This window comes from Eptesicus fuscus, chromosome 1 (genome assembly GCF_027574615.1).
Source record: "Eptesicus fuscus isolate TK198812 chromosome 1, DD_ASM_mEF_20220401, whole genome shotgun sequence".
Taxonomy (NCBI): domain Eukaryota; kingdom Metazoa; phylum Chordata; class Mammalia; order Chiroptera; family Vespertilionidae; genus Eptesicus; species Eptesicus fuscus.
Window position 1 is genome coordinate 90391178 of NC_072473.1, and position 25034 is coordinate 90416211.

The 25034-nt window shown below is 47.0% G+C and overlaps 1 protein-coding gene and 1 pseudogene across 4 annotated transcripts in view; one reads left to right on the forward strand and one right to left on the reverse strand.

Moving 5' to 3' along the window:
- The first annotated feature begins 881 nt into the window (after positions 1 to 881).
- The window catches only part of LONRF3 (LON peptidase N-terminal domain and ring finger 3), a 36247-nt gene continuing 12094 nt past the window's right edge, over positions 882 to 25034 (forward strand). For 2 of the 4 annotated variants that reach the window (XM_008156831.3, XM_054725245.1), the window contains exons 1-5: positions 882 to 1835; positions 4766 to 4884; positions 5417 to 5539; positions 12586 to 12844; positions 13659 to 13749. In XM_008156831.3, coding sequence (XP_008155053.2) covers positions 1028 to 1835; positions 4766 to 4884; positions 5417 to 5539; positions 12586 to 12844; positions 13659 to 13749 — 1400 coding nt within the window. In that variant the 5' untranslated portion in view covers positions 882 to 1027. Of the gene's footprint in view, positions 1836 to 4765; positions 4885 to 5416; positions 5540 to 9843; positions 10000 to 12585; positions 12845 to 13658; positions 13750 to 25034 lie in introns of all 4 variants that reach the window. The other 2 variants (XM_028133109.2, XM_054725207.1) reach the window with 2 other exon arrangements.
- On the reverse strand, positions 17556 to 24509 carry LOC103299984 (protein phosphatase 1 regulatory subunit 14B-like; annotated as a pseudogene).

Sequence of the window (25034 nt, forward strand, 5' to 3'; positions counted from 1 at the left end):
GAGTACCCACAGACCCCCGCAGGCAGAGTCCTCATGGCTGCACCCATCCAGCGGGTGCCCCCCCCCCCCGCCCCCGCGGCCGGCCAAGTCCTTCTCCAGATTCCAGCGTTGGGGGAGAAAGAGGTGAAGAGCCTGGGCACGCAGGTCGCCAACCTCCCAGCGCGAGCTGGTGAGCACATCTTCACGCGTCCCCCACAGCTGAGCTCGAGCCACAGAACTTTTACATCACCCGCGTTCCATGACGCTTCTAGAACTGGATACCAAACGCCCTCGGATATCTGTATTCACTACTTTTGTAGGACTCTCGGGAGAAGGCCGGCAGGGGGCCGGAACAGGGGTGAGGGTCTTCCCGGAGACCTTCCTAACCCGTTTCTCTTTGCAGACAGCAGTGGTCAACCCTAGAAGGACGAGACTTGGGCGTCCCAAAAGACCTAGCGGATTGTGCTCCTCGAGGTACCGGCCTTCCCTGGGGGTTAGGGAAGGTGGGGAGAGGGACGCGGGGGGAAGGGGTGGGGTTGAAGAGGGTGTTGAGAGGACCGCTAGCGAATGGATCTGTTTGCTGCCAAGTTGGAGGTTGGATAGGGTAGTTTGGAGTGAAGAGTCCTAGAGCAAACACTGTTTGTTTTTTTTCCCTCTCCCCCCTCGTCCGAAAAGAAACCACATTGCCAGGGGGAAATAAGACTTAGTGTAAACACAAACAACCTCAAAAAGAAGCCAAGAAAAACTAAGCCAAAAAAACCCAAGCGCAACACTCTTACAAAACTGTCTGGTTTTGTAACAATTTCCCTGCCGCTGGCCAATGAGCAGCGTGGCGGCGCGTCACGTGGTGACGTTTTATATAACGCTTTGCTGAGACAAGACAGTTATTAGGCGGCGCGAGGCGGCCGGCATGGAGCTCTTGGAGGAGCGGCAGGAACCGGTGTGCGGCAGCGCGACAGCAGTGGCAGCCCCAATTCCCTCCAGCCACCGCTCCCCATTCTGGGTCCCCGGCCCCTAGACGCCTCTTCCTGAGTTTGTCCTTCCTTTAATGGATTTATTTCAGGCTGAACAGATGCCGAGCTTGCCCGCTGAGCTCGCGGGCAACAACTTAGAGCTGGCGGAGCCGGCGGCATCAGTGACCCGTGTTGATTCGGGCCATCCGGAGGCGGCTACAGAAGGTCTCTCACCTCTACCGACGCGGGAGCCAGAGCAGCCTCCTCCGGCCTCGACGACCGAGTGTAAAGTCCTGCTCACACAGGCAGACGCCCTGGCGTCCGGGGGGCGCCTCCGGGAAGCCCTCGAGGTATACCGACAGCTGTCGGAGCGGCAGCAGCTGGTGGCTGAGCAACTGCAGCAGCTGGTGCGCTGCCTGGCTGAGAACATCCGGACAGGAGAGGAGCTGGCGCCAGTGCCGGCGGTCGGGGGCAGCGCTGCGAGCTGTGTGGTGGGGGCGGAAGAGGCAGGGGTGGCAACCGCCACCGAGGCCACCGAGTTGTGGGATGGCTTCAAGTGCCGGAAGTGTCATGGGTTTCTGTGGGACCCCGTGTCCTTGTCGTGTGGCCACACCTTTTGTAAAGTGTGCCTGGAACGCGGGCGGGCAGCCGACAGGCGCTGTGCTTTGTGCGGGGTCAAGCTCTCCGCGTTGATGGTGGCCACTGGGAGGGCGCGCGGAGCCCGGCGGGCTGGGCAGCAGGCGCCGCCGCCGCTGCGGGTCAATGTGGTGCTCAGCGGTCTCCTTGGCAAGTTGTTCCCTGCTCGAGCTCGGGCATCGCAACTCCGGCACGAGGGCAACCGGCTGTACCGCGAGCGCCAGGTGGAGGCGGCACTACTCAAGTACAACGAAGCGGTCAAACTAGGTGAGCCCACCGAGATCTCCTGGCAATGAAGGCACAGGGAGGTGGGGGATGGTCCAGGGCCAGGAGTGCTCAGGGGACCACGGGATGGACCGGGACCGGAGTGGGGGAGGGGTTTCTGGAGTTCACTCCTGGACTTTTCCTCTGCCCCTACCAATTTCTCTTTCTTTCTTTGTGTCTCTGCCTCTCTGGCTCTGTTGCTCTTCGTCTTTTTCTGTGTGTCCTGTTAGCTCGTGTTTCTGCATCTCCGTTTCTGTTGGTGGCACACTGGCTCTGTCTCTCCTTTTGTTTGTCTTTCGCACCTTTGTCACTCCGTTTGTTGCTCAGTGTCACCGACTCTGTTTCTCTTTCTCTCCTTCTCCCTATGTCTCTACACGCCTGGGCTCCCGCTTACACCTGCCTGCACCTTCCCTGCCGGGAGGGAAACTTTGCACCCTTCCCACCCTCGCACAGGCTCCGCTGGGCTTCCGCCAGCCCCAGGTGTTCTCTAGGCACCTGCGTCTGCTGTCCCACCAGCCCGGGCCGCCCTTGCGGCCGGGAGGTGTCCCTTCCGGGGCCGCGGCTCCGGGTGGACTGGGTCCGGCGTGGAATTAGGTCAGGAGAGCACTGGTTGCATAAGGGCCGCGAGCAGCCTTGGCTGGGCCGCCCCTCCTTCGCGCGGGCGGACGGGCGGGCGGGATTGTGTAACCGCTGAGGTAACCAAAGTGGGCCACGCTCGCCTCGGAAACCATCCCGCGAGCATGGGGGGGCGGGGGGAGGGAAGAGCGCTCGTGCCCCGCTGCCCTGTGACTCATTGTCACCGCTTCCTATCACAGGATCCCTGTCTGAAATAGATGCCCCCCTCCCCTCCCAGTCTGCTGCTGCGTCCTGGCCTGGAAACTGCTCAGGAATCCCAGGGCTGTGGGCTAGCTGAGAAGGGGACATGCCTCTGTCCCGCTTTCTCGTGCTGCCTGGAGACAGATGGGTGGGCTTTGTAGGTTCAAGGACAAGGTGGGCAGCCCCATGCCCGTGGCCCTACTAGGGCTCCAGAGTTCCCGCAGGGAGAGGCTTCCCCAACCCTCTCCTCCCCACAGCTGAACCCAGGAAGTGGCCTCTGAGCCACTGGCTGCTGTTGCCCAGTTCGGGCAGGCTGCCAGGAGCTCTGCTGGTGGGACATGGTGTCTGGTGAAGCATGCGGGGAGGAAGGAGGCAGCAGGGCTGGGCAGACAGGACTCTGGGACTCCATGGGTGGAGGAGGGGCTGGGCTGGAGTCTCCATGTGTGGAGGAGCCTAAACCAGAACTGGCAACAGGTATTGGGAGTAGGGGAGGAACTAGAGTGGACTGGGCAAGACTGGCACCTGAGGGAGATGGGGACTCCACACACACACACACACACACACACACACACACACACACACACCCTGTGCTCACACAAACACACTGAGCTTCCACTGGGCTGGCATGTGCTGCAGAAAAGAAGAGATGGAGAAGACTTTAAAGTGTTTCCTAATGTCTTAAGAGCAAGTAATGGGCACCCACACAAACCCTCAGCACACCCCTGAGGGAAAAACCAACAAAACCTGTTCCCGAAACAGAAGTTGGAGTCTGGTCCCTGGGGAAGAGCAGGGCAATATGAAGGAGACAGGTGGAGGCCTCTTAAGCCCAGCTCTCCAAGGGAGGTTCCATTCCTTCCAGCCATCCCAGGAGGGCCAGTTTTTTCTGGTTTTTTTCCTTGCACGGTCAGAGCAGTCAGGGTGAAAATGTCAAGACCACTTCACCCTTCTAGGAGGAAAGGGGCCTCTCCAACAAAGAGTATCTTTGTACTGAAAAATGGCCACGCTCTCTTCCTCATTGTTCTAAATACTGTACCGCCCTTCAGAAAAAAAAGAAACTCCAGATGCAAAGTTTGGACAGTTAACAAGTCTGACTAGCTATCTGTGTGACTTTCAGAAGATGTCTTTCCCTCTCTGGGCTTGATTTTCCTCATCTGAAGAATGGGTTGGTTGAACCAGATGATTTCTAAAGGCCTGCCCAGCCCTGACATCTAGTGATTCAGACTGTTGGTGAGAGCCAATCTCAATTTATTCTCAGAAGCCTTGTCCAGGTTCATTCACATTTGGCCATCTATACTGAGTAGCCAGATTATTATGATCTCTGAATGCATAATCTGGCCACTCAGTGTATATCCTATATAATAAAAGGCTAATATGCAAATTGTCCCCTCAACCAGGAGTTCAACCAGCAGGCAGGCCGGCCAACTGCCCATGTCCCCTCCCTCTGGCCAGGCTGGCCGGACCCCACCAATGCACAAATTCATGCCCCAGTCCTCTAATATATAGTGGCCAGATTATTATGTGTTCAGAGATCATAATAAGCTGGCCACTCAGTGTATAATGAGAGGAAGGAGCCTTGCAAATACATTTCCATTTTCTTAGAGAAACTTTATATGTGCTGGGTTTCTACACAGATGTTGCTGTTGCTACCAGAAGACTAACTTGAGCTTGTTTTCCTGGTAGCCATGATGGGGGTCACATCTAGCCAGCTCCCGCTCCCCACTTCCTGGCCTGTTTCCTTATCGTTGATACCTCACTCAGAAGCCAGGCTGTCAGTTGCTAGCCCCATATAGCTAGCCCCATATAGCCCCATTCCAGAGTTTTCTCCATGTCAAAGTCACTAAAGCACCCCTGACACCACAGGCCCTCTAAGGATCTGCTTCATATAGGGGCAAAAATCCCTTCTTTACAGCTGGGGCATCTCAGACCCATAGTGGCTGAAGGGGAATGTGGTTGGCAGGATAACATTAGGGCTAGAAATTGAGCATGACCCTTTGGGTCCCCAGGGGGAAAGTCCTAGAAAACTTGCCATCTGCGAAAGATCCATCCTCATACAGGATTTACATGTTTATGCTGGGGGCCATTAATGAGGGTTTGTTTTTTTTTTCTCATTTTGGCAGCACCAAATGACCATGTACTTTATAGCAACCGGTCACAAATTTATTTCACCTTGGAGTCGCATGAGGATGCACTGCATGATGCAGAAATAGCATGTAAGCTCCGCCCAATGGGCTTTAAGGTGAGTGTGGGATGGGAAAGGGTTATGCTATAAAAGGAAATGGCCAGAAGGGCTGCCGCCCTTGGGGGTATGGGGCATTAGAGTTCAAGCAGACCTAGGAGAAGGCTTTGCAAAATTGCGGGTCCCTTGACAAAGGGTTACTTAGGGGTCTTTAAGGGAACTGGATTCTTCCCCAATTTGATTCTCCATTGATGACCTGCATAGCAGCCTGGGCTCTGTGACTCCAGAACATAGACTTGAGAGCCTGACTGCCTGAGTTTATGTCCCAGCTCTTCTACTTTTATCATCTGTGTGACCTTGGACTAATTACTTAGCCTCCCTGTGCCTTATATTCTCATCTATAAAATGGAGATATTCAAAGTTCCTACTTAACAGGGTTTGTCATAGTTGCCTGCACGATAGGGCTGTGTATAAGATAACCCTTGGAAATGCTTCAGGCAGTAGTGAATACCTATGAAGTTAATGAGTGTTAAGAAGAATAGTGTCAGGAGGGTGAATAAGAGTGGGATTGAATGCTAAAGTTTTCTTCCAGGCACACTTCAGAAAGGCGCAAGCCTTGGCCACCCTAGGCAAGGTGGAGGAAGCACTAAGAGAGTTTCTATACTGCGTTTCACTGGATGGAAAGAACAGGAGAGCAAGATCTGAATCCCAAAGGGTGAGTTGAGATGACATCAGGTCCAGATGCCCAATGGGTTCCCACCTCACTGTCTTCTCCAGGGAGGTGAGTGAGGGAACTGTCTTCTAGGGCATTTGGGGTCTTGAGTGCATGGCTTCCTGGGTTAAGGGGACAAGAGGGAGACACAAGTTCTAATTGATTGCCCCCAAGTCACCGTCCTCTTAGGGTGTACAATCAGATTGAGCAGTTGCTACATTTCTGTAGGAGCCTATGAGGAATGTTCTTGCTTCTTTCACTCAGGGTTGTCAATGGGGAAAAAACACAAGACAAAAATAAATGCAAACAAGTTAACATGGGGATGGAGGCTCACTGAGAAGATTCTGGCTGTTGACAAGAAGCCAGGGGTGTAGGGCTGCCTGCAGCTGTAGAACTTCACTTTGACCGAGTCACAGCTTCACCAGCCACACGGGGAAACCAGCTCCTCATAAAGGATGCTGGCCCCCATCTCACTTGCCATATGTACAACTCCAACTTTCATTTCCTTTGCTAGAAATAAAACACATATACTGTCTCACAAATATAAGTCAGAGACCATTACAATATAATCCAAACAAGCATTCCAACGCTTGAGTCCCAGGAGAATGTGGTTATTTTTAAAAGCTGCATGAAGTACTGAGAGTATTAGCAAAGGCTTAAGCATCCTCATTCCCTGGACTTTGTTGCTTACTCTTCTGCAATGTGCTCTCAGAGTGTCTGGCTAATTGGCCTGAAGTTGGACATTCAGTGGTAGCCTCTGCTCTCGCCTTGTGCCCAGCTCCCAATTCACCACCACAACCCAAGTACTTCTGTTCCATTGTGGTTTGGCAGAGCAGTGATGAAGAAAGAGAGCAAGAGACAGGACTGGTTGCTGAAGGCTCAAGAAACGAATGGTTAGAAAAATCAATGAGCTAGGGGAAGTGGAGCTCTGGAGGTTCTGCCTCTGACAGATTTCTTTTCTGGGGAGTTGCTTTTCCATGGTTTGGGAAGTGGACAAGGTATTCTTGAGAGAAGCACTGGTGGATCCTCCAAATCTTAAGTGTAGTCCATGGTGTGGATAATAATAACAACAACAATAATAGCAGCTAACATTTATTGAGCACATCCTATGCACACCAGGCACTGAACTAGGGCTCTCTGTGGAAGATGTTATTTAATCCCCACAACATCTCTATGGGGGTAGGTGCTGTTATTTATCCCCATGTTACAGATGAGATGGATGAGGATGCTGAGGCTTGGTGTCGCATGATATATATATTTCAGAGAGGAAAGGAGAGGGAGAGAGAGATAGAAACATCAATGATAAGAGAGAATCATTGATCAGCTGCCTCCTGCATGGCCCCTACTGGGGATTGAGCCCACAACCCAGGCATGTGGCCTTGACTGGAATTGAACTCGGGACCCTTCAGTCCACAGGCCGACACTCTATCCACTGAGCCAAACCAGCTAGGTCAGGCTTGGTGACTTTTGTGACGTTGCACAGTTAGTGATTTGTGGAAGATCATTTGAAGCCAACTCTACCTGTTTCCAGAGTCTGCCTTCTAGCCACTTCCTGCTGTCCTGAGGGGACATGCTCAGAGTCTCAGCACTCATTGCTGGGGCTGGATGGAGTAGCAATGGGACCAATCATTTCTGCAGTGGATGGACAAAGCTGGTTAGAAGAACCTTGACTCTGGGGACAGATTGTGTGAAGGTCAACAGAGGCAGCTGTCAGGTCCTAGGATGAGTGCTTTCTTAAAGAGTTTTTTTTTTAAAGTATTGATTGATTTGAGAGAGAGACATTGATTTGTTTTTCTATTTCTTTATGCATTTGTTGGTTAATTCTTGTATGTGCCCTGACCAGAGATGAAACCTGCAACTTTGGCATATCGGGACGACGTTCTAACCAACTGATCTACCAGACCAGGGCCATGAGTGATTTCTCTACTCCCATTTGCACATTTCACAGGTGGCCTGAGAGGGTCTGGTATCATCAGTTATGTTGACCTCTTTTTCCAGCTGCTTTTAGAGGGGCTACCTAACTTAATAGGGCAAGAAGTTGTGTTAAGATCTGGAGACTCAAAGAGGCATAAGACACAGTGTCTGTCTCAAGGCCCTTACAACCCTGCATGTGTTACCCAATGTAATATAAATGCCAGACAATAGGAGCCTATGCCCGTAATGAGTGTTCTGGAGTTCTGAAGCTGGGGCAAGAATGTAGGGGCAAATTTTCACTGAGTGTGACAAGGACATGGCATCCACTTAAGAACACTGAGGGCCTGCAGCAGTGCTTACTTACCAGATTGTTCCATTTTCAGATGTGACAAAGATGGTCCAGGTTCATTGGGCATTAGTTACCTTATACACTCACAGACCTCAGATTCTCCCCCCCCACACACACATACACACTTCTTGACCCATTTGAGCCTTTTGAAGGCTGACAGTGAATTGGGTTTGACTTTCATTTATGTGGAATGATTATTCCCACTGAAAATTGGCCCCACCATTTGTTTTCTAAAGTCATTGGGAAGGCCTAGAACGAGATCTTAGGTAGTAAAGGGAAAAAGTGAAGAGCTGCTGTTGTTTCTGCCTTGTTTCCTTCCATTTCTCCTTTCTGCCTCCGCTCTCTTGCACCATACTCTGCACTTTTACCCTCACATTTTAGTGCTGTTTGGCGGCTATTGAAGAACATCACGCTGTTTGGGGGAGAATGTGAGGGAGATTGCTTCAGAAATGGGTTGGTCCTGCTGGGTCACTCAGGAGGGCTTCTGAGAGCCAGCTTTGGCTTCTGTGGAGGAGAGGGCTCTGAAAACTGGCATTTATGACCCTAGGCACTGTGAATGCCTTTCCACCTCATTCTTTTCCCAACTTAGATCTGGGAAGTGGGGTCCCCAGAAATAGAAGGAAAAAAGGGATGTCTGAGGACGTTGGGCCTGAACCCAAGGCCTCTCCCTAGGCCCTGGGATGGATAAGTATGCTAATTCAATTACATCTAGTGTGACGAGTATCTGTTGGGCATCTGTCCTGTGCTCTCCAGAAGCTGTTCGTCTAGTTAGAGAGAAAGACTTATGTCTACGGTATAATTTGAGGCTAACACAAGACTGTGTCATGTAAGGTGCTATATTATGGTACAGTGGAGAACATGAAAGGATAAGTGACATCAGGGAGACTGGAGTAGCAGGGGAACGCAGCCCTGGAGCTGAGCCTTGAAGGCCAAGCAGAGTTGGTTATATGAAGGAACTGGGGGGCGGGGCAGGGCGGGGGGGGGGGTGAACAGCAAGGGAGCAAATCAAACTGGAGAGTTTGGTCAGAGTTCCTGTTAGGCTTTCTTGATTAATTAATACCCTGATTGAGCAAGGGGGTGGAGCATCCTTTACTGGGTCTCCAAACATTGTAGGGGGCTCTGGATGGAAACACTTGAATGTGTTTTGGAAGCCAGGTGATCTGTCCTGTGTTACGTGTTATATACAATATATACACATGTGTATTCACAATCCCTGCTGGCACATTGAGGCAAGAATGTGGGCAGCCAATGATGCAGCCTGCACTAGAACACCCATTGTTGAGTCCAATCCATTCTGGATCTTCTCACTCAATGGGCTTATGCAGTTGCAAAGGAATCAGCCACACACTGGAACCAGTCTGCCCCAGTACTAGTACTTGAAGTTCCTTGACTTTCTCTGGAAAGTAAAGGTCAGAATGGGGGAGGAGAGGCTGGGAAAAGAGGAAGGAAGGTTGGCTTCTGCTTTTTCTAACACTTCAGTGCAGAGGGGATAAAGGCCCAGGGATGATGGCTGGGGAAAGAGGGAGCAAAATGAGCAGGCAGAGGAAAGAAATATCAGAACCTAAAAGACAATTGTAGACTTCTACCCACTGGGGTGTTATGGACATGGCTCTAGGTCCCCCAGCTGATGTTTTTGTCTCCTGCCTTCACCTCTTTGACTCTTTCCTCCTACACAGGCTTTTTAATCCTACTGCAGCTATTTCTATGGAAAGATAGCACTGCAGTGATAGCCCTTTAAGTTTGACTAGGGTGACAGAGGCATCTGGAATGCCTTTTCAGAATGCAGATTCCTGGACCATACTTCAGATCTGGGGAGCCAGGCATGGGAACTTGGAACCTGGACTTTTAATAAGCTCCTGGGTGATTTGGTGAAGCAAGGCCCCCTTCCCTGGTCTGCCCTGGTCTGCCCTGGTCTGTCTGGTCCAAGGCTTCATCCCTAGAGTTTTGCCCTGCAACCTTTGCCCTCTACCCTTTTCTCCCCCTCTCCCTTCACCTGAGTACCTCTAGAAACTTAAGTAGTGAAGTCTTCTGTTTTATGTCACAGCTTCTCCTTAGTTTCTTTTCACCATCAGTCCCGGGGGAGTCTCAGGAACATTCTCCCGATATCCTGAAGCTGTTGGCACCTCAGCTTAGATTAAAGGAACAAGTAGAGTCAATGGCTACTGAAGGCGACAGCCATAATCTACCAAAGTTGTCACAGGTAAAACAATTCACCCAGCTCGTTTGTGACGCTTCGTTTGGCTGTTTTGTGGGCAAACCTGGGGAGTGAGCCCTACCTCTCTTACTTCGGTTCCTGAGAAATAAGAAATGGACTGGTTATGTTCTTTGCTGGAAGGTTATTTCTTCTTTTTAAAAAAATATTTTTATTGATTTCAGAGAGGAAGGGAGAGGGAGAGAGACAGAGAAATATCAATGATGAGAGAGAATTACTTATCAGCTGCCTCCTACACGCCCCACACTGGGAATTGAGCCTGAAACCCGGGCATGTGCCCTGACCCAGAATGGAACTGTGACCTCCTGGTTCACAGGTTGATGCTCAACCACTGAGCCACGCTGGTTGGGCAGAAGGTTATTTCTTAATGATAAAAACTGGATTTCAGGCATGGTCCCAGGGTTTATGATTTGTTACATTCATTTTTCAGTTCTTGGTTAAATCCAGATGAGAGAGATTTGATAGAACTAGAAAGGAATTGGTCAACTTCCACTGGAGCCATTCAATGAGGTGGCTTTATCAGCCTAGGGGTGGAGCCTGGGTTGATAAAGATCCTCCTTTCCTGCTTTTTGTTTGTTCAAGCTGCTGGCCTTTGAGCACCAGCTGAGTTCCTTGTGTAAAGACAACTCCATTTGATCCCCAAGTGGAGGTAATTTCCTGCACCATGTCTTACACATAAGTAGACTTCCGGTACATATTGGAGGCTGAGAAGAAAGAGGGAAGTGATTTGGGAAGGGTTAAGGTCCTTGGAGGAAGGTATATGTGCCTTTCTTTGAAAACAAGGGAACAGAACCACGGAGAGATGGGTTCCAGATCCTGGCTTTCACATTCGAGGGCAAGTGGGCAGCAGCTGGGGTTCAGAAATCCAGCCCTGAAGGCAGAGTTTAGTGCTGACTGCCTCAGCCCCTTGGGGTTGCAGTCCCCACTGCATTTGTGCCCTGTGTTCTTCCCTGTATGTAAGCCCTGGGATCTCCGTGGCTTTTTAGATTCTCTGGCAGGTGGAAATCCTACATTTCCCTGCTTCTCTCCCTGCTCAGGAGAAGGAATAAAATGCAGGTGTGTCCAAGTAAAAAAAGAGGGGGACGTGGAGGCAGAACTGAAAGAGCATCTCCTGAAATCAGACAACCCCTAATGCAGTGGTCGGCAAACCGCGGCTCGCAAGCCACATGCGGCTCTTTGGCCCCTTGAGTGTGGCTCAGCGTTAAAACCACTTCTTCAAAATAGACTCACCCAGGCCGAAAACCGACTTCTGCGCATGGGCCACGAAGTTTCAATCGCACTGTAAGTGCACACCCGCACGTGGTATTTTGTGGAAGAGCCACACTCAAGGGGCAAAAGAGCCGCATGTGGCTTGCAAGCCGCGGTTTGCCGACCACTGCCCTAGTGCATTTCAATAATTGTTTGAGGTCATGATTACATGATTGAGAACACTAACACTGAACTTAAGTGCCTGGAGTGGCTTCTAATTGCTCCTCATTCCAAAAGGAAGAAAAAAGAGCACCCCTGGCTTTCCAGTGAGAGCCAGCTGTGGAACAGTGCTCACTTTGCTTTGCAAATCAGTGTTCTCCTGTGTAGCCAATGCCTGGGGCTCATGGAAAGTTAAGGACACAGAATCAAATAACTCTGAACTCCCCAGGTTGGATACTGAGAAAGCCCACATCCTTTTTCTCTTCCCCTCATTGTTTTCTCCCAGTTCTATGGCTCTCATTTTTCATCTATCTACCAATGTTTTTGGTAGGGATTGGAGGGGAAACAAGAACATGGCATTTTGACCTGTAGACTATGGGTTTACAATAGAGAGGGATTCTCAAGGTATTGTTGGACATATTTCTAGGTCCATTTTTGAGTATTCCTCTCCTGGACAAACATTCTTTTCTTTTCTTTTTTTTTTTTAAGCAAAGGCGTGGGAACTTATTGCAAGTGTATACAAACTCCCGCCTGGGGAGGGTTCCCAAAATGGGTAACCCTGGACAAACATTCTTTAAAAGACTAGAGACATTATTGATCATTTTGCCAATGATTTTTTCCTCTTTTTCAACATCCCCCCCAAAGACTAGTGAAGGGAATAGTTGGACCCTAGTTCATTTGAGCAGCATAACCTATAGCTGGAGCATGAGGTAACTGCAAGTCTGTGACACACCTGTGCCAGAGCCTTCCCAAAAGTCCTTGTGGAGCTGGGCTGTAGAATGAGAGGAAGCACTGAGTGACAGGATCTACCCTCTCTGCATGCCTTGGTTTCCCTAATGTAGTAACTGGGGAATGATCTGGATAGGAGAGGGGACTGGTACTACATCTTACATTTCTCCCCTTCACCACTGCCCAAGGAATCTCTCCCCTACATGCCTTTCTGTCCTTGCCTAGGGAAGTCCCCCAACTCTGCCCAAGATGGGAATGCCTTTGTCACTGATGCTGTGTGGACAGAAGTGGGAAATATGCCTTGTGACTGCCCCTTCCCCATTAAGCCATGTGTCCACTCAGGACTGTGAAGTTCTCTCTCTGTCTCCTTTGGTGGGAATATCAGAGGGCAGTATTGATCCCTAGTAGATTCTGACTTTTGGCTCTCTATTCCACCAGGAAAATGAGGAACTCCCCCATTGTTCTAAACAGGAGGAAGGAGCAGCCAGTGGGGACTGCAACATCCAGATGAATCCTGCGGAAGTAAAGGGGCATGGGCAGCAAGGCACCACGAAAGACCAGGAAGAAGAGGAGAAGGGGTACCCTGCCTCTCCAGAAGCTGCGTCCAGCCAGACTGGTAAAAGCCAGGAAAAGAAAAGGAAACATTTTCAAGTTGAACCCAAAGACCCAGATGTTCCTACTAAAGTCTGTAAGCCAGGTACTGACTCTACCCAGGGCTAAAGGGCCTTGGAGGAGATGCTGGGCTCCCCAGTATAAGAAGGTTACTTGCTGTCCATATGAGGGTTCTTTAGGCTCTGGGTGTGTGGCCCAGCTCTGGAACTTGGCTGTGGCACCTCAGGATTGCTGTGAAGTTTCTGTGAGAACATGCATAGTTCCCAGCGTACTGCCAGTGCTCAAGAATAATTGTAATGGAAAGCCAAGGCATAAGGTCAAGCACAGTCTCAAGTAATGATATCCAATGCCCTTGATGGTGTCACTTCCTGCCAGGCCAACCTCTCCCTACCCCCATCCCTATTCCAGGAACAGAAGACCAGAGCTGTGCGATCATGCCACACTCTGCTCATTCCCAGATGTGTTTCTGTAGGCAGGCATCTGAGAAGCAGCAGCTGCAGCCCAATAGCTTTTCCAGAGAGGTGGGCAGTGCCAAGAGTCACTATCAGCTTTGAAGGCCTGGCTCAGTCCATGGAGTTGCCGCTGCTGCTCCTGCTGCATGAGGTGCCTTTTGCATTTGAATGAAGTCCACCGGGCTTCTGGATATTCCCTGACTTGCACTTCTCTTTCTGTGGGGCTTCTGGACATCTCGAGAGTCTACTTCAGGGTATCCCATTTTCAGTGGGTCAGGTGGCCAATAAATCAAGCCCCCAGAAGAGGTGAGAGTGGCAGACTGAAAAAAATAATTGTGTGGGGTTTTGTGTGTGCGTGTGTGTGTGTGTGTGTGTGTGTTTGCCTCACAAGTTCTGTCTGTGAAACAAGGTTGGTCCAGCTCTGACTTACTGTTTTCTAAATCACAGAACCTCCTGCTGATTTGGGGAACCTGCCTGCTGTCAGTATTCCACTCCCTTCTTTTGACGCAACCGACCTTGAATGTGCCCTATGTATGAGGTATGTGATGTGTGTTGTCACTTACTGCCTGAGGGGTCTCCTTTTCCTCTCTGGTGTGTGGATCTTTCTTCTAGTGACCTACTGCTTCATTGACCAGCACATAAAAACATGGTTCTAGCGAAATGGAAATTACCTTAACACAGCCTGTCACACGGGCTAGCTGGTGTCTCCGGTTTACAGATTGCATTCCTTATATTCCTGACTTGGAAATACTTGGACAGTGGGAAGGAAACTATCTATTCAGAGGTCACAAACTGTGGCCCACAGGCTGAATGTCTTGTGTTTGGTCCTCACGGGATTTTTGTTATTTAAATTTGAATGTCTTGAGACAGGACACACACTTTCCAGTTGGTCATGGTCCCTCCACTGCTCACTGTCTTACATTAGCCTGCATTTCACATTTGCATCACTTTCCTGGCCTTTGTAGGTATCTAGGTTTGAGACTCTGGGACTAATGTCAACTACTGGATCAAGATCTCAAAACTCAACGGCTAATGTCAGTGCCATAGGTCTAGTCTATGGAAGCAAAGTAGAGGACCTGCCTAGTATTTGTTTTGTGCCATGAATAGGATTAGTAGTCGGTCTGTACTACTTGGCCAAGCATCTTTCCTTCACCCAGTGCCTTATTATCCCTACTTTCTGAGATCTCTGGAGAGGCAAATCATCCACATGCTTCCTCCCAAACCTCACACAAAAAAGGAAGCTGCTATAATCATAGTCTGTGTGGAAAAAAAGACTTTACTTTATTTATTTATTTATTTATTTATTTATTTATTTATTTATCCTCACTCCAGGATATTTATCCATTGATTTTTTTTGAATTCACTTTTTTAAAAATAAATCTTTATTGTTCAGATTATTACAGGTGTTCCTCTGTTTTTCCCCCCATAGCTCCCCTCCACCTGATTCACCACCCCACCCCATGCCCTTACCCTCCCTACTGTCCTCATCCATAGGTGTAAGATTTTTGTCTAATCTCTTCCTGCACCCCTCACACCTCCTTCCCCCTGAGAATTGTCAGTCCACTCCCTTTCTATGTCCTTGATTCTATTATATTCATCAGTCCATTCTGTTCATCAGATTTTTTATTCACTTGATTTTTAGATTCACTTGTTGGTAGGTATGTATTTGTTGTCATTTTGTTGTTCATAATTTTTATCTTTACCTTTTTCTTCTTCTTCCTCTTCTTAAAGAATACCCTTCAGCATTTCATATAATCCTGGTTTGGTGGTGATGAACACTTTTAGCTTTTTCTTGTCTGTGAAGCTCTTTATCTGACCTTCAATTCTGAATGATAGCTTTGCTGGATAGAGTAATCTTGGTTGTAGGTTCTTGCTATTCATCACTTTGTATATGTCTTGCCACTCCCATCTGGCCTGCATAGTTTCTGTTGATAAATCAGCTGACAGTCATATGGGTACTCCCTTGTAGGTAACTAACTGTTTTTCTCTTGCTGCTTTCAAGATTCTCTCTTTGTTTTTGCCCTTGGCATTTTAATTATGATGTGTCTTGGTGTGGTCCTCTTTGGATTCCTCTTGTTTGGGGTTCTATGCACTTCCTGGACTTGTAAGTCTATTTCTTTCACCAGGTAGGGAAAGTTTTCTGTCATTATTTCTTCTAATAGGTTTTCAGTATCTTGCTCTCTCTCTTCTTCTGGCACCCCAATAATTCAGATGTTGGTACACTTAAAGTTGTCCCAGAGGCTCCTTACACTATCTTCATATTTTTGGATTCTTTTTTCTTTTTGTTTTTCTGGTTGGGTGCTTTTTGTTTCCTCATATTTCAGATCTTTGGTTTGATTCTTGGCGTCCTTTGATCTACAGTTGAATTTCTGTATATTCTTTATTTCAGACAGTGTATGCTTAATTTCTGACTGGTCCTTTTCCATTTTTTTTTTTTTTGGCATTCTCATTAAGGTCCTTGAAGTTCTTACTAAGCTCCTCAGAGGTCTCATCAAGTTTCTTAGCGGTTTTTAGAAGTTTCTTGAGTAACCTTATAAATCTGGTTTTGAACTCTATGTCCAGTAGTTTGCTTTTCTCCATTTCTTTCATTCGTGACATATTTCTTTGTCTCCGCATTTTGCTGCTTCCGTGTTTATGGAGTGGTTTTCTGTGGTAGGTGACCTATAGGGCCCAGTGGTTCAGCCTCCCCTATCACCTGAGGTGGACACTCTTGGTGCACCCCTTTGTGGGCTGAGTGCAAAGTCTTTGTGTAGTTAAGCCTTGATTGCTGTTGGTACACTGGGAGGAATTGACCTCCAGGCCATTTGGCTGTGAGGACCCGCTGTGTCTATAATGGAAGAACTGCTGTGCTGGAGACACGCTTATGGGGCAGGACTTGTTTCAGTGGGGCTTTGGTACTCACTGAGTCTGCCTCTTGAATGTGTCATTTATGGATGTGAGAAGTTGAAATCTGGTGTCGTCTCACACTGACCAGTTGATACACTAGCTTTTGGATTTCCAATGGAGTGCAGGTCAGCTACTGTCTGAGGCCACCCAGCAGGAGCTATAGTGAGAACTACAGTTTTCTCCTCTTTGCTTGGGGTTTGGAGGTTTTGGAGCTGTCTGACAAGAGCTGCAGTTTGTTAGGTTAAGCTGCGATAGGGCAGACCATTTATATGCAAAAGCTGCTGCGTGGAGCTTGGGTGGGTTTATAGATTGTGCGGGGCGGGGTCTCAGGGAATCACTAGGCTAGGGCATGGCAAACAGAGATTGCTGCCAGTCAGCCATCTCTGTATCTCCGAGTTTCCCCATCCCCGCGTCTCATGCCCCAGCATAGTAAACAATGATTGCTGTGCAGACCTCTGCAAGAAAGCCACCCTCACTTTCCAACCTGATGGCAGACAGTCCAGCTTCTCCCCGTAGGAGTTTGAGTCCCCAGGGTCTCCCCAGAAACTGGAGTTCAGAGTAATTGGGAGCTTGTCTCCCTTTGGGTTGAAAAAAAGCAGCGTACCCAGTCGCCCGCCGCCAGCCCAATTTGCATGCCTCCGTACCTCAGCTTTTCAGCGCTTGTGCACGTCTCAATGCTCTTTTCTCTTTCCTTCTAGTTGTAGAACTTCCACTCAGCCAGCTTTCCCATGGTTCTGGGTGATAGACGTTTTGTCTTTTAGTTGTAGTTTTGAAATTGTTGTGCTGAGGCAGCAATTTAGGTGTTTACCTATGCTGCCATCTTGGTTTCCCTCTCCATTAATTTTTAGAGAGAGTGGAAGAGAGAGGGAAAGACAGAGAGAAATATTGTTGTGAGAGAGACATATTGATTGGTTGCCTCCTGCATGACCCCTGACCATGGCCTGGGCTGGGGAGGAGCCTGCAACTGAGGTATGTGTCCTTGATCAGAATTGAACCTGGGACCCTTCAGTCCACAGGTTGATGCTCTATCCACTGAGCAAAACCGGCTAGGGGGAAAAATTACTTTTATTTGTTTCATTTCACAGCTGTGACTTTGTAGCTAAGAGGAGAAACTCCAAAGTCAGATGGTCTGGATTTGAACCCTTGCTCTGCCACTTGCTGCCTGTTTGACCTGGAGCAAGTGACTTTCTTTGACATTGTTTTCTCATCAGTAAAATAAAGAACAGTAGTCTTTACCCTATGGGATAGTTATGATTGAGAAAATCTACTTAAAACACTTAGTGACTGACGTATAAGTACCTAATAAATGTTAATTATTTTTTCTCCTAGACCATGAGGAGGTTCTTTTTTTTTTTTTTTTTAGTCATACCAGTTTAATAATAAAAACCCCAAAAATGGAAAACAGGGGGTAGGGAAGAGGACCCTAACCGAGCCACCATTCACCTGGGTTGAGGACCCTTACTTCTTCTGGGATGTGCTCAGCTTCTGCATGCCTCTGGTCTTGTCCAGCAGGCCAGAAATGAAGGCCTCAGTGGGTTTGTAACAGTCAACCAGCAGCTCCTTGACCCTGGCAGCCTGGGTGTCATCACTCTTCATGTCCTTCATCCACATAAATCTCCAGCCCCAAGATATCTTCCTGGAAGTCCTAGAGGCAAGTGAGCTGTTCCAGGATCCAGTCCTCCTGGTTGAGGCGCTTCCATAACTCCTTGCGGTTGTACTTGATCGTGACCTTCCCTTGGCGCCTCACTGGGCCATCATCCTCTGGCTGCCACGGGCCCTCACCTGCAGTACCAGGGGTGCTCTGAAAGTAGATGCGAAGACCCTGGGCCACCACCTCCCAGACCGGGAGCTGGGGTGTCCCGGTCTGCACCCTCCGTGAGGCCACTGTTTGCCCTGGTGGCTACCTTGGCCACTGTGCATGTCAGGCTTCCCCCGCCCCCGGCCCCACCACCACCTCTGAGTTGCCTGCTGGGTGGCTGAGGGCCCTTGGCTTGGGGGAAGGTGTCTAGAGTCACCTGCACCTTGCGGAGCCCCAGGGCCTGGCTTATCTATGTATACATTCTAGTAGATCTATGAATTCCCTATTATTGTATGTAGAAGTGTGTGTGTATGTGTGTGTGTGTGTGTGTGTGTGTGTGTGTGTGTGTGTTTCCAGGACAAGTTCCACAGCTTTCAGTAGATTCTCAAATGTGTCTTTCTTTCAAAAGATCATTAAAAGGAGGCTAAGATATTTGCACAAAAGTTGTTTAGATGGTTGAGCCAAGAAAAGATATGTCAAGAAAAATCTTTTGCTCCGTCACACAGTGGGATCCAGCCAGCAGAGGATTTTCAAAGGTTGTCTTGCCCTTTACAAGCACATACGCTTCCCATGTCAATCCCATGCATTTGTATTCAGAATGACTTTTCTTGTCATCTGAATAAAATTACTAAGGCAGCCATTACCTTTCTTTCTCTTAAAACATGTACCTTTCTTTCTCTGAAAAAAAAAAATAGAGTTGGCAGATTTGCTCATAAGCTCAGGCAGACCTGATAACGAACAGTTCAACAGATGGAACATGAAACACTTGAGGAAAGCCTTCCATACACTGTCAAGAGTTTGTTTGCTTTTACCACCTTCTCTCCTCCTCAACAAGGTGGCAGGTGGGCCATGCCAGAGCCAAAGAGATAGAGAAACTCTGCTTTCCTGAAGAGAAATGGGCATCTCCAGGTAATACCACGGCGGCTCTAAGCCTGTGATGTGAGCTGTGGACTTTCACTTGTCTAACATTGAGAGATTTGATTCAGTTTGCTCAGAAAGCCCAGCTCCTCAGTGTACTTATCACTCCTCCCAACATCCAGGGGATGCAAAATCAAACACACAGACTCACCCTGTTTGTGTTTTCCCTGAGGTTGAAGTTCTTTTGTTCTCTTTCCTCTGCTTTCTCCCTTTCATCTTGTTTGTCCCTGATCTCAACAGGGGGCTTCAGAGAAGGGTTAGAAATCTGGTCCAAGAAATAAACACCAAGAGGATAAGACCCCCTTTAGTTTGCTTGCTCTGACTTTAAAAGCCTTTATTTTTCTTATCCTGCCCCTCTGTTCTAAGTAAGACTTCAAAACAAAAAGCCATCTTTGCCTGGAGTAGCTATTGTATAGGCCGGGAAGTTATAGGGAGACGCTCGCTGCTTTATTGCAAAAGAAAAGCTGCCAAGTCCAGAGAGCACTTCTGATTTCAAGGCTCGTAAAACTGTAGCCCTTGGTCAGAAGCATGTAGTTCCTCTTCCAACAAGGTTTGTCTCAAAGTCAGAAATCAGATGTTGATAAGGGCTATTTCATATACAAGCTTTAGCTTGAGTTATTGTAGGTTTTTAAAATATATATATTTTTATTGATTTCAGGGAGGAAGGGAGAAAGAGAGAGAGATAGAAACATCAATGATGAGAGAGAATCATGGATCAGCTGCCTCTTGCACTGGGAAATCTCACTGGGGATTTAGCGTGCAACCCAGGCATATGCCATGATGGGAATCAAACTGTGACCTTCCTGGTTCATAGGTCAACGCTCAACCACTGAGCCACACCGACCAGGTAAGTTATTGTAGTCTTAAGAAAGTTCCTGTTTTCACTTCTCTTTAGTGTTTTTCTTCTTTTTATTGTTAGGATTATTATTAGGTTCTATTATGACCCTCATGTGTCTTTGGGGTACAGTTATTTTTAAACAGTCTGACAGGCATAAACTAGACATTTGTATCTCCTATATGAGTTTCTAGAATGAACTCCAGTCCTGTGGTGCTACATTGGCAGAAGACAAATTCGAGTGCAAATTTATCTATTCTGATTCTAGGGAGAAAATGAGGAGCAGTTTGTAAATTTCATGGGAAGGGGTGGAAAGAGTGAATGGAACAATAATTGGCAGCTGCATTCATGAGGAACTTTTCAGGCTCCAAGTCTCCCTTGCTGGATTGGGGGAGCTCTGCTGATGGAGGTTTCTTCCTAATTCCAACATCTCAGACAGAACTCTGCCCCTCAATTTTTAGTAACTGAAAATCCTTCCTTGAGATTTGCCTGATATGGATATTCTAGCCTTTGGGGCCACCTCTGGGGCTGCTGTGCAGAAGCACCTTTGGGGTGACAAGATATTTTGAGAAGTGGAGCAAGAATGTTTGATGTTTGAACCAGTTACCTAATGGCCTAGTGACCTCTTTATCAATTGAAACATAAAGCTTTATATTTAACCTAGATTTAACTGCTCAACTACCTGGGTGTTAGGGAGCCAGTTTATTCTATTCTATTCTATTCTATTCTATTCTATTCTATTCTATTCTATTCTATTCTATTCTATTCTGTTTTAGTTTTTCTCTCCCTTTCTCTAGCTCGCCCTGGGTTCTTCTTTGCTCTCAAGTTGATAGCAGCAAAAGAACACAATACAAGGATGTAACTGGTTGGAAAATATAGATATTTTCAGATAAGCCAAACATTTTATCCAGGCTGAAATCTAACTGAAAACATTTATTATTACTATTGCTTAATCCCTCATATGACAATGTAAAATGCTTTTTTGTGAAAAAATCTGGCCCTACTCTGATTTATAAATGTCTCCCTGAAGTGTTTTCTGAAATCATTACCAAAAGTGGTAAATAGCCCTGGCCGGTGTGGCTCAGATAATTGGCTCATCATCCCATACACTGAAAGGTCTCAGGTTAGATTCCTGGTCAGGGCACATACCCAGATTGCAGGTTCAATCCCTGGTCCGGGATTGTTCAGGAGGCAACTGATCAATGTTTCACACTCACACTAATGTCTGTCTCTCTCTCTCTCTCTCTCTCTCTCTCTCTCTCTCTCTCTCTCTCTCCCTCCATTCTCTCTCTCTCTAAAATCAATAAGAGTATGTCCTGGGGTGAGGACTTTTTCAAAAGTGATAAATAAAAGGGAAAGGAATCCAAGTATATCTCTATATCTAGCTCTATCTACCTAGCTAGCTAGCTAGCATCTACAGTTCTCTATTTTTCTCTTTCTCTCTCCCACCCCTCCCATGAGGGGAGAAGAGAGGAAGAGAGACAGAGAGGGAGAGAGAAGTGTGTGTGTGAATGTGTGCTTCTACAAGTACACAGATGATTTCTGTTCTAGGTATAGAGGTACACACAGTCGTGGCCATGTCATATAGTGGAAAAAGAATAGGGGCTTGGAAATCAGATGTGACTTCCCATCCAAGCCCCAGTTAGCTGTTTGACCATAGATAAGCTGTTTAACCTGTCTGGTTCTTAATTTCTTCAGTAGTAAAATGAAGCTAATCATATTTACCACCTATTAATATATAAACTTAATTTATGTGGAAAACAGTATTACACACACTAGAATAGCAAGAGAAATATATTCCATCTGTTCCTAATCACATTACTCAGTTAGCTTTTGTAGAAGAGTCACCCTGAATATTGAAGTGAATTGAGTTTTGAAAGATGATATATTCTAATCATTTGAACCTTGAATTATTTCAAATCAATAATTATGCCTCATCTGTGGCAGCATTTTTGTTTGTGACCACTTAGATTAGAGGTGTTTTAAACATATCTCTTACAAAGAGTTGCTGTATTCTTTTGTGTCTGTTTTATTCATCTGCTCATTAGATGTCAGTGTTAATTGCAATTTTTTAAAATATATTTTTATTGTTGATAGTATTATAGGTATCTCCCATTGCCCCCCTTATTGCAATTAATTGACCAGCTATATCATTGTTATTTTATGTGGATTACATTGTTAAATGAACTAAAGGCCCACTTTTTTTTTTAATGAATCTTTATTGTTCAGATTACAATTGTTTCTCCTTTTTCCCCACATATCTCCCCACCACCCAGTTCCCACCCCCCTCTGCCCTTATCTCCCCCCCTCCCCCACACTGTCCTTATCCATAGGTGTATGATTTTTGTCCAGTCTCTTCCCATACTCCCCACACAGACACCCCTTTCCCCCTGAGAATTATCAATCCACTCCCATTCTAGGCCTCTGATTCTATTAAGTTCACCAGTTTATTCTGTTCCTCAGATTTTTAATTCACTTGATTTTTAGATTCACTTGTTGATAGATATGTATTTGTTGTTCATAATTTTTATCTTTCTTCTTCTTTTTCCTCTTTTTAAAGAATACCTTTCAGCATTTCATATAATGCTGGTTTGGTGGTGATGAACTCCTTTAGCTTTTTCTTATCTGTGAAGCTCTTTATCTGCCCTTCAATTCTGAATGATAACTTTGCTGGGTAGAGTAGTCTTGGTTGTAGGTTCCTGCTATGCATCACTTTGAATATTTCTTGCCACTCCCGTCTGGTAAAGGCCCACTTTTGAAGTTATCTGTAAAAATAGTTCTGCAGAAGCAGATTCATCAATCATCTTCATCATTAGCGTTATTGAATAACTAGAGGCCTGGTGCATGAAAATTCATGCACTGGAGGTGGGGGTCTCTCAGCCCAGCCTGCCCGCTCTCACAGTCTGGGAGCCCTCAGGGGTGGGAGGTGACCTGGCGATCAGGGGAAGGCAATGACCCCATCACATCTCTGCTGCTGCCACTGCTGGCAGCACAAGCCTGGGCCGGCCCTGGTTACCGCTCCTCGGGTGGCCCTGGGGCTGGGCAGCTGCCATCCGAGGCTTGCCTGTGCTTCAGGCTGGCCTTGGGGGGCTGAAAGGATTGGAGGACCCTGGAGGCAGGCTCGCAGAGTGGCCGGACCCACCTAGGGGCAGGCGCAGCCATGTGCCTGTCACCCCAGCGGGGCTGAGGGGACTGGGCGCCACCATCTTGTGGTTGTGGGCACCACCATCTTTGCGGGCGTGGCAGTCAATTAGCATATTCCCTCCTTTTTTTTTCTTTTTTTTATTGATTTTTTACAGAGAGGAAGGGAGAGGGATAGAGAGTTAGAAACATCGATGAGAGAGAAACATCGACCAGCTGCCTCCTGCACACCCTCTACTGGGGATGTGCCCACAACCAATGTACATGCCCTTGACCGGAATCGAACCTGGGACCTTTCAGTCCTCAGGCCGACGCTCTATCCACTGAGCCAAACCGGTTTCGGCATATTAGCATATTCCCTCCTTATTGGCTGTGGGCACTGCCATCTTTGTGAGGGTGTGGAGGTCAATTAGCATATTCCCTCTTTATTAGATAGGATGTACAAAAAGCATTTGGCTTCATGAGACTCACATTACTGAGGAAATGAGAATTCTGGTTTAGCTGTTCTAGTAGTTAGAATTCAGCATGGTTCCCCAATCAGCCTGCAAATCACACTTTTGAAAAACATTTTAATTGTGAAATGTACACAGTGGAAAAGTACATAAAAATATAAATGCATTCTCTTTTTATTATTGTTTAAAGTATTACACATAGTAGTACATATATCTCCTTTTCCCCCCCATTGACCTTCCCCCAACCTCCCCTACCCAGTCGCATGCCCTCATCCCACCGCCCCAATGTCTTGTGTCCATTGGTTGTGCTTATATGCATGCATACAAGTCCTTCAGTTGATGTCTTTCCCCCCCTCCCCAACTCTCCCCAGCCTCCCCGCTGTAATTTGACAGTCTGTTTGGTGCTTTACTGCCTCTGTATCTATCTTTTTGTTCATCAGGTTATAATGTTCTTTATTTTCCATAAACGAGTGAGATCATGTGATATTTTTTTTCATTGCCTGGCTTATTTCACTTAACATAATGCTCTCCAGGTTAAATGTATTCTCTTAATAAAATATTATAAAGTTGATACTCATGCAACCCCTCTCAGTTCAGGAAATAAAACAGTGTCAGAACCACAGATGCCACTTCCAAATCACAACTTCCTCCTCCTGAAACCACTATCTTAACTCTTATTTCTTCTTTTAAAAAAGAAAATAATTTTACTACTATGTATGCATCTCTAAACAGTGTAATTTAGTTTTGCCTGTTTTTCAAAAAACCTTTATATAAATGGAATTATTCAAAATATATTCTTTTGTTCTGGCTTCTTTACCTCAGTATTAAGAATTATCCATGTTACTGCAGATAGGTAGAGCTTGTTCATTTTCATTATTGTACATATAGTGTCCCATTGTATGAATCTCTCACAATTTCTTTAAAAAAAGTTTAAAGGAAAAAAAGAAAAAGAAAAGAAAAATCCCTAGCCAGTTTGGCTCAGTGGAAAGAGTGTTGGCCTGCAGACTGAAGGGTCCTGGGTTTGATTCTGGTTAAGGGCACATACCTGCTCCACCCCTGCCTGGGCCCTGTTTGGGGCACGTGCAGGAGGCGTCCAATTGATGTGTTTCTCTCACATTGATGTTTCTCTCTGTCTTTCCCTCTTTCTTCCACTTGCTCTAAAAATCAATGGGAAAATATCCTCAGGTGAATATTTTTAAAAAAATCAAATCTCTGCCCCTCCCCTTGACCTGCTGAATGACAAACTTTACCCTGTGAAGCTTCGGCATGTCTATATTTTTAAAGCTCCACAGGTGACATTGACAATGAGGTCTTGAGACTAATACAGAAGATACAACTCAGCAGAGATTAGTAGGAGTGGGTAATACGGTGATTCTCAACCCTAGTTGCACATTAAAACCACCTGAAGATCTTTAAAAAGTCTTGATCAGGGGTCCTCAAACTTTTTAAACAGGGGGCCAGTTCACTGCCCCTCAGACCGTTGGAGGGCTGGACTATAGTTTAAAAAAAACTATGAACAAATTCCTATGCACACTGCACATATCTTATTTTGAAGTAAAAAAACAAAACGGCAAAAACATCTGCATGTGGCCCGCGGGCCATAGTTTGAGGACGCCTGGTTGATGCTTGGCCCTTACCCTGAACCAACTGATCTGAATCTCTGCAGGTGTAGTGCCAGGCATCTGTAGTTTTTTAAAGTCCCCCAGGTAATGGCGGTGTGGGGAGGAGCAGGAGGGAGAGTTTAGAAAGGGGCATGAGGACATGTTTGGGGGTAATGGGTATATTCACAATTT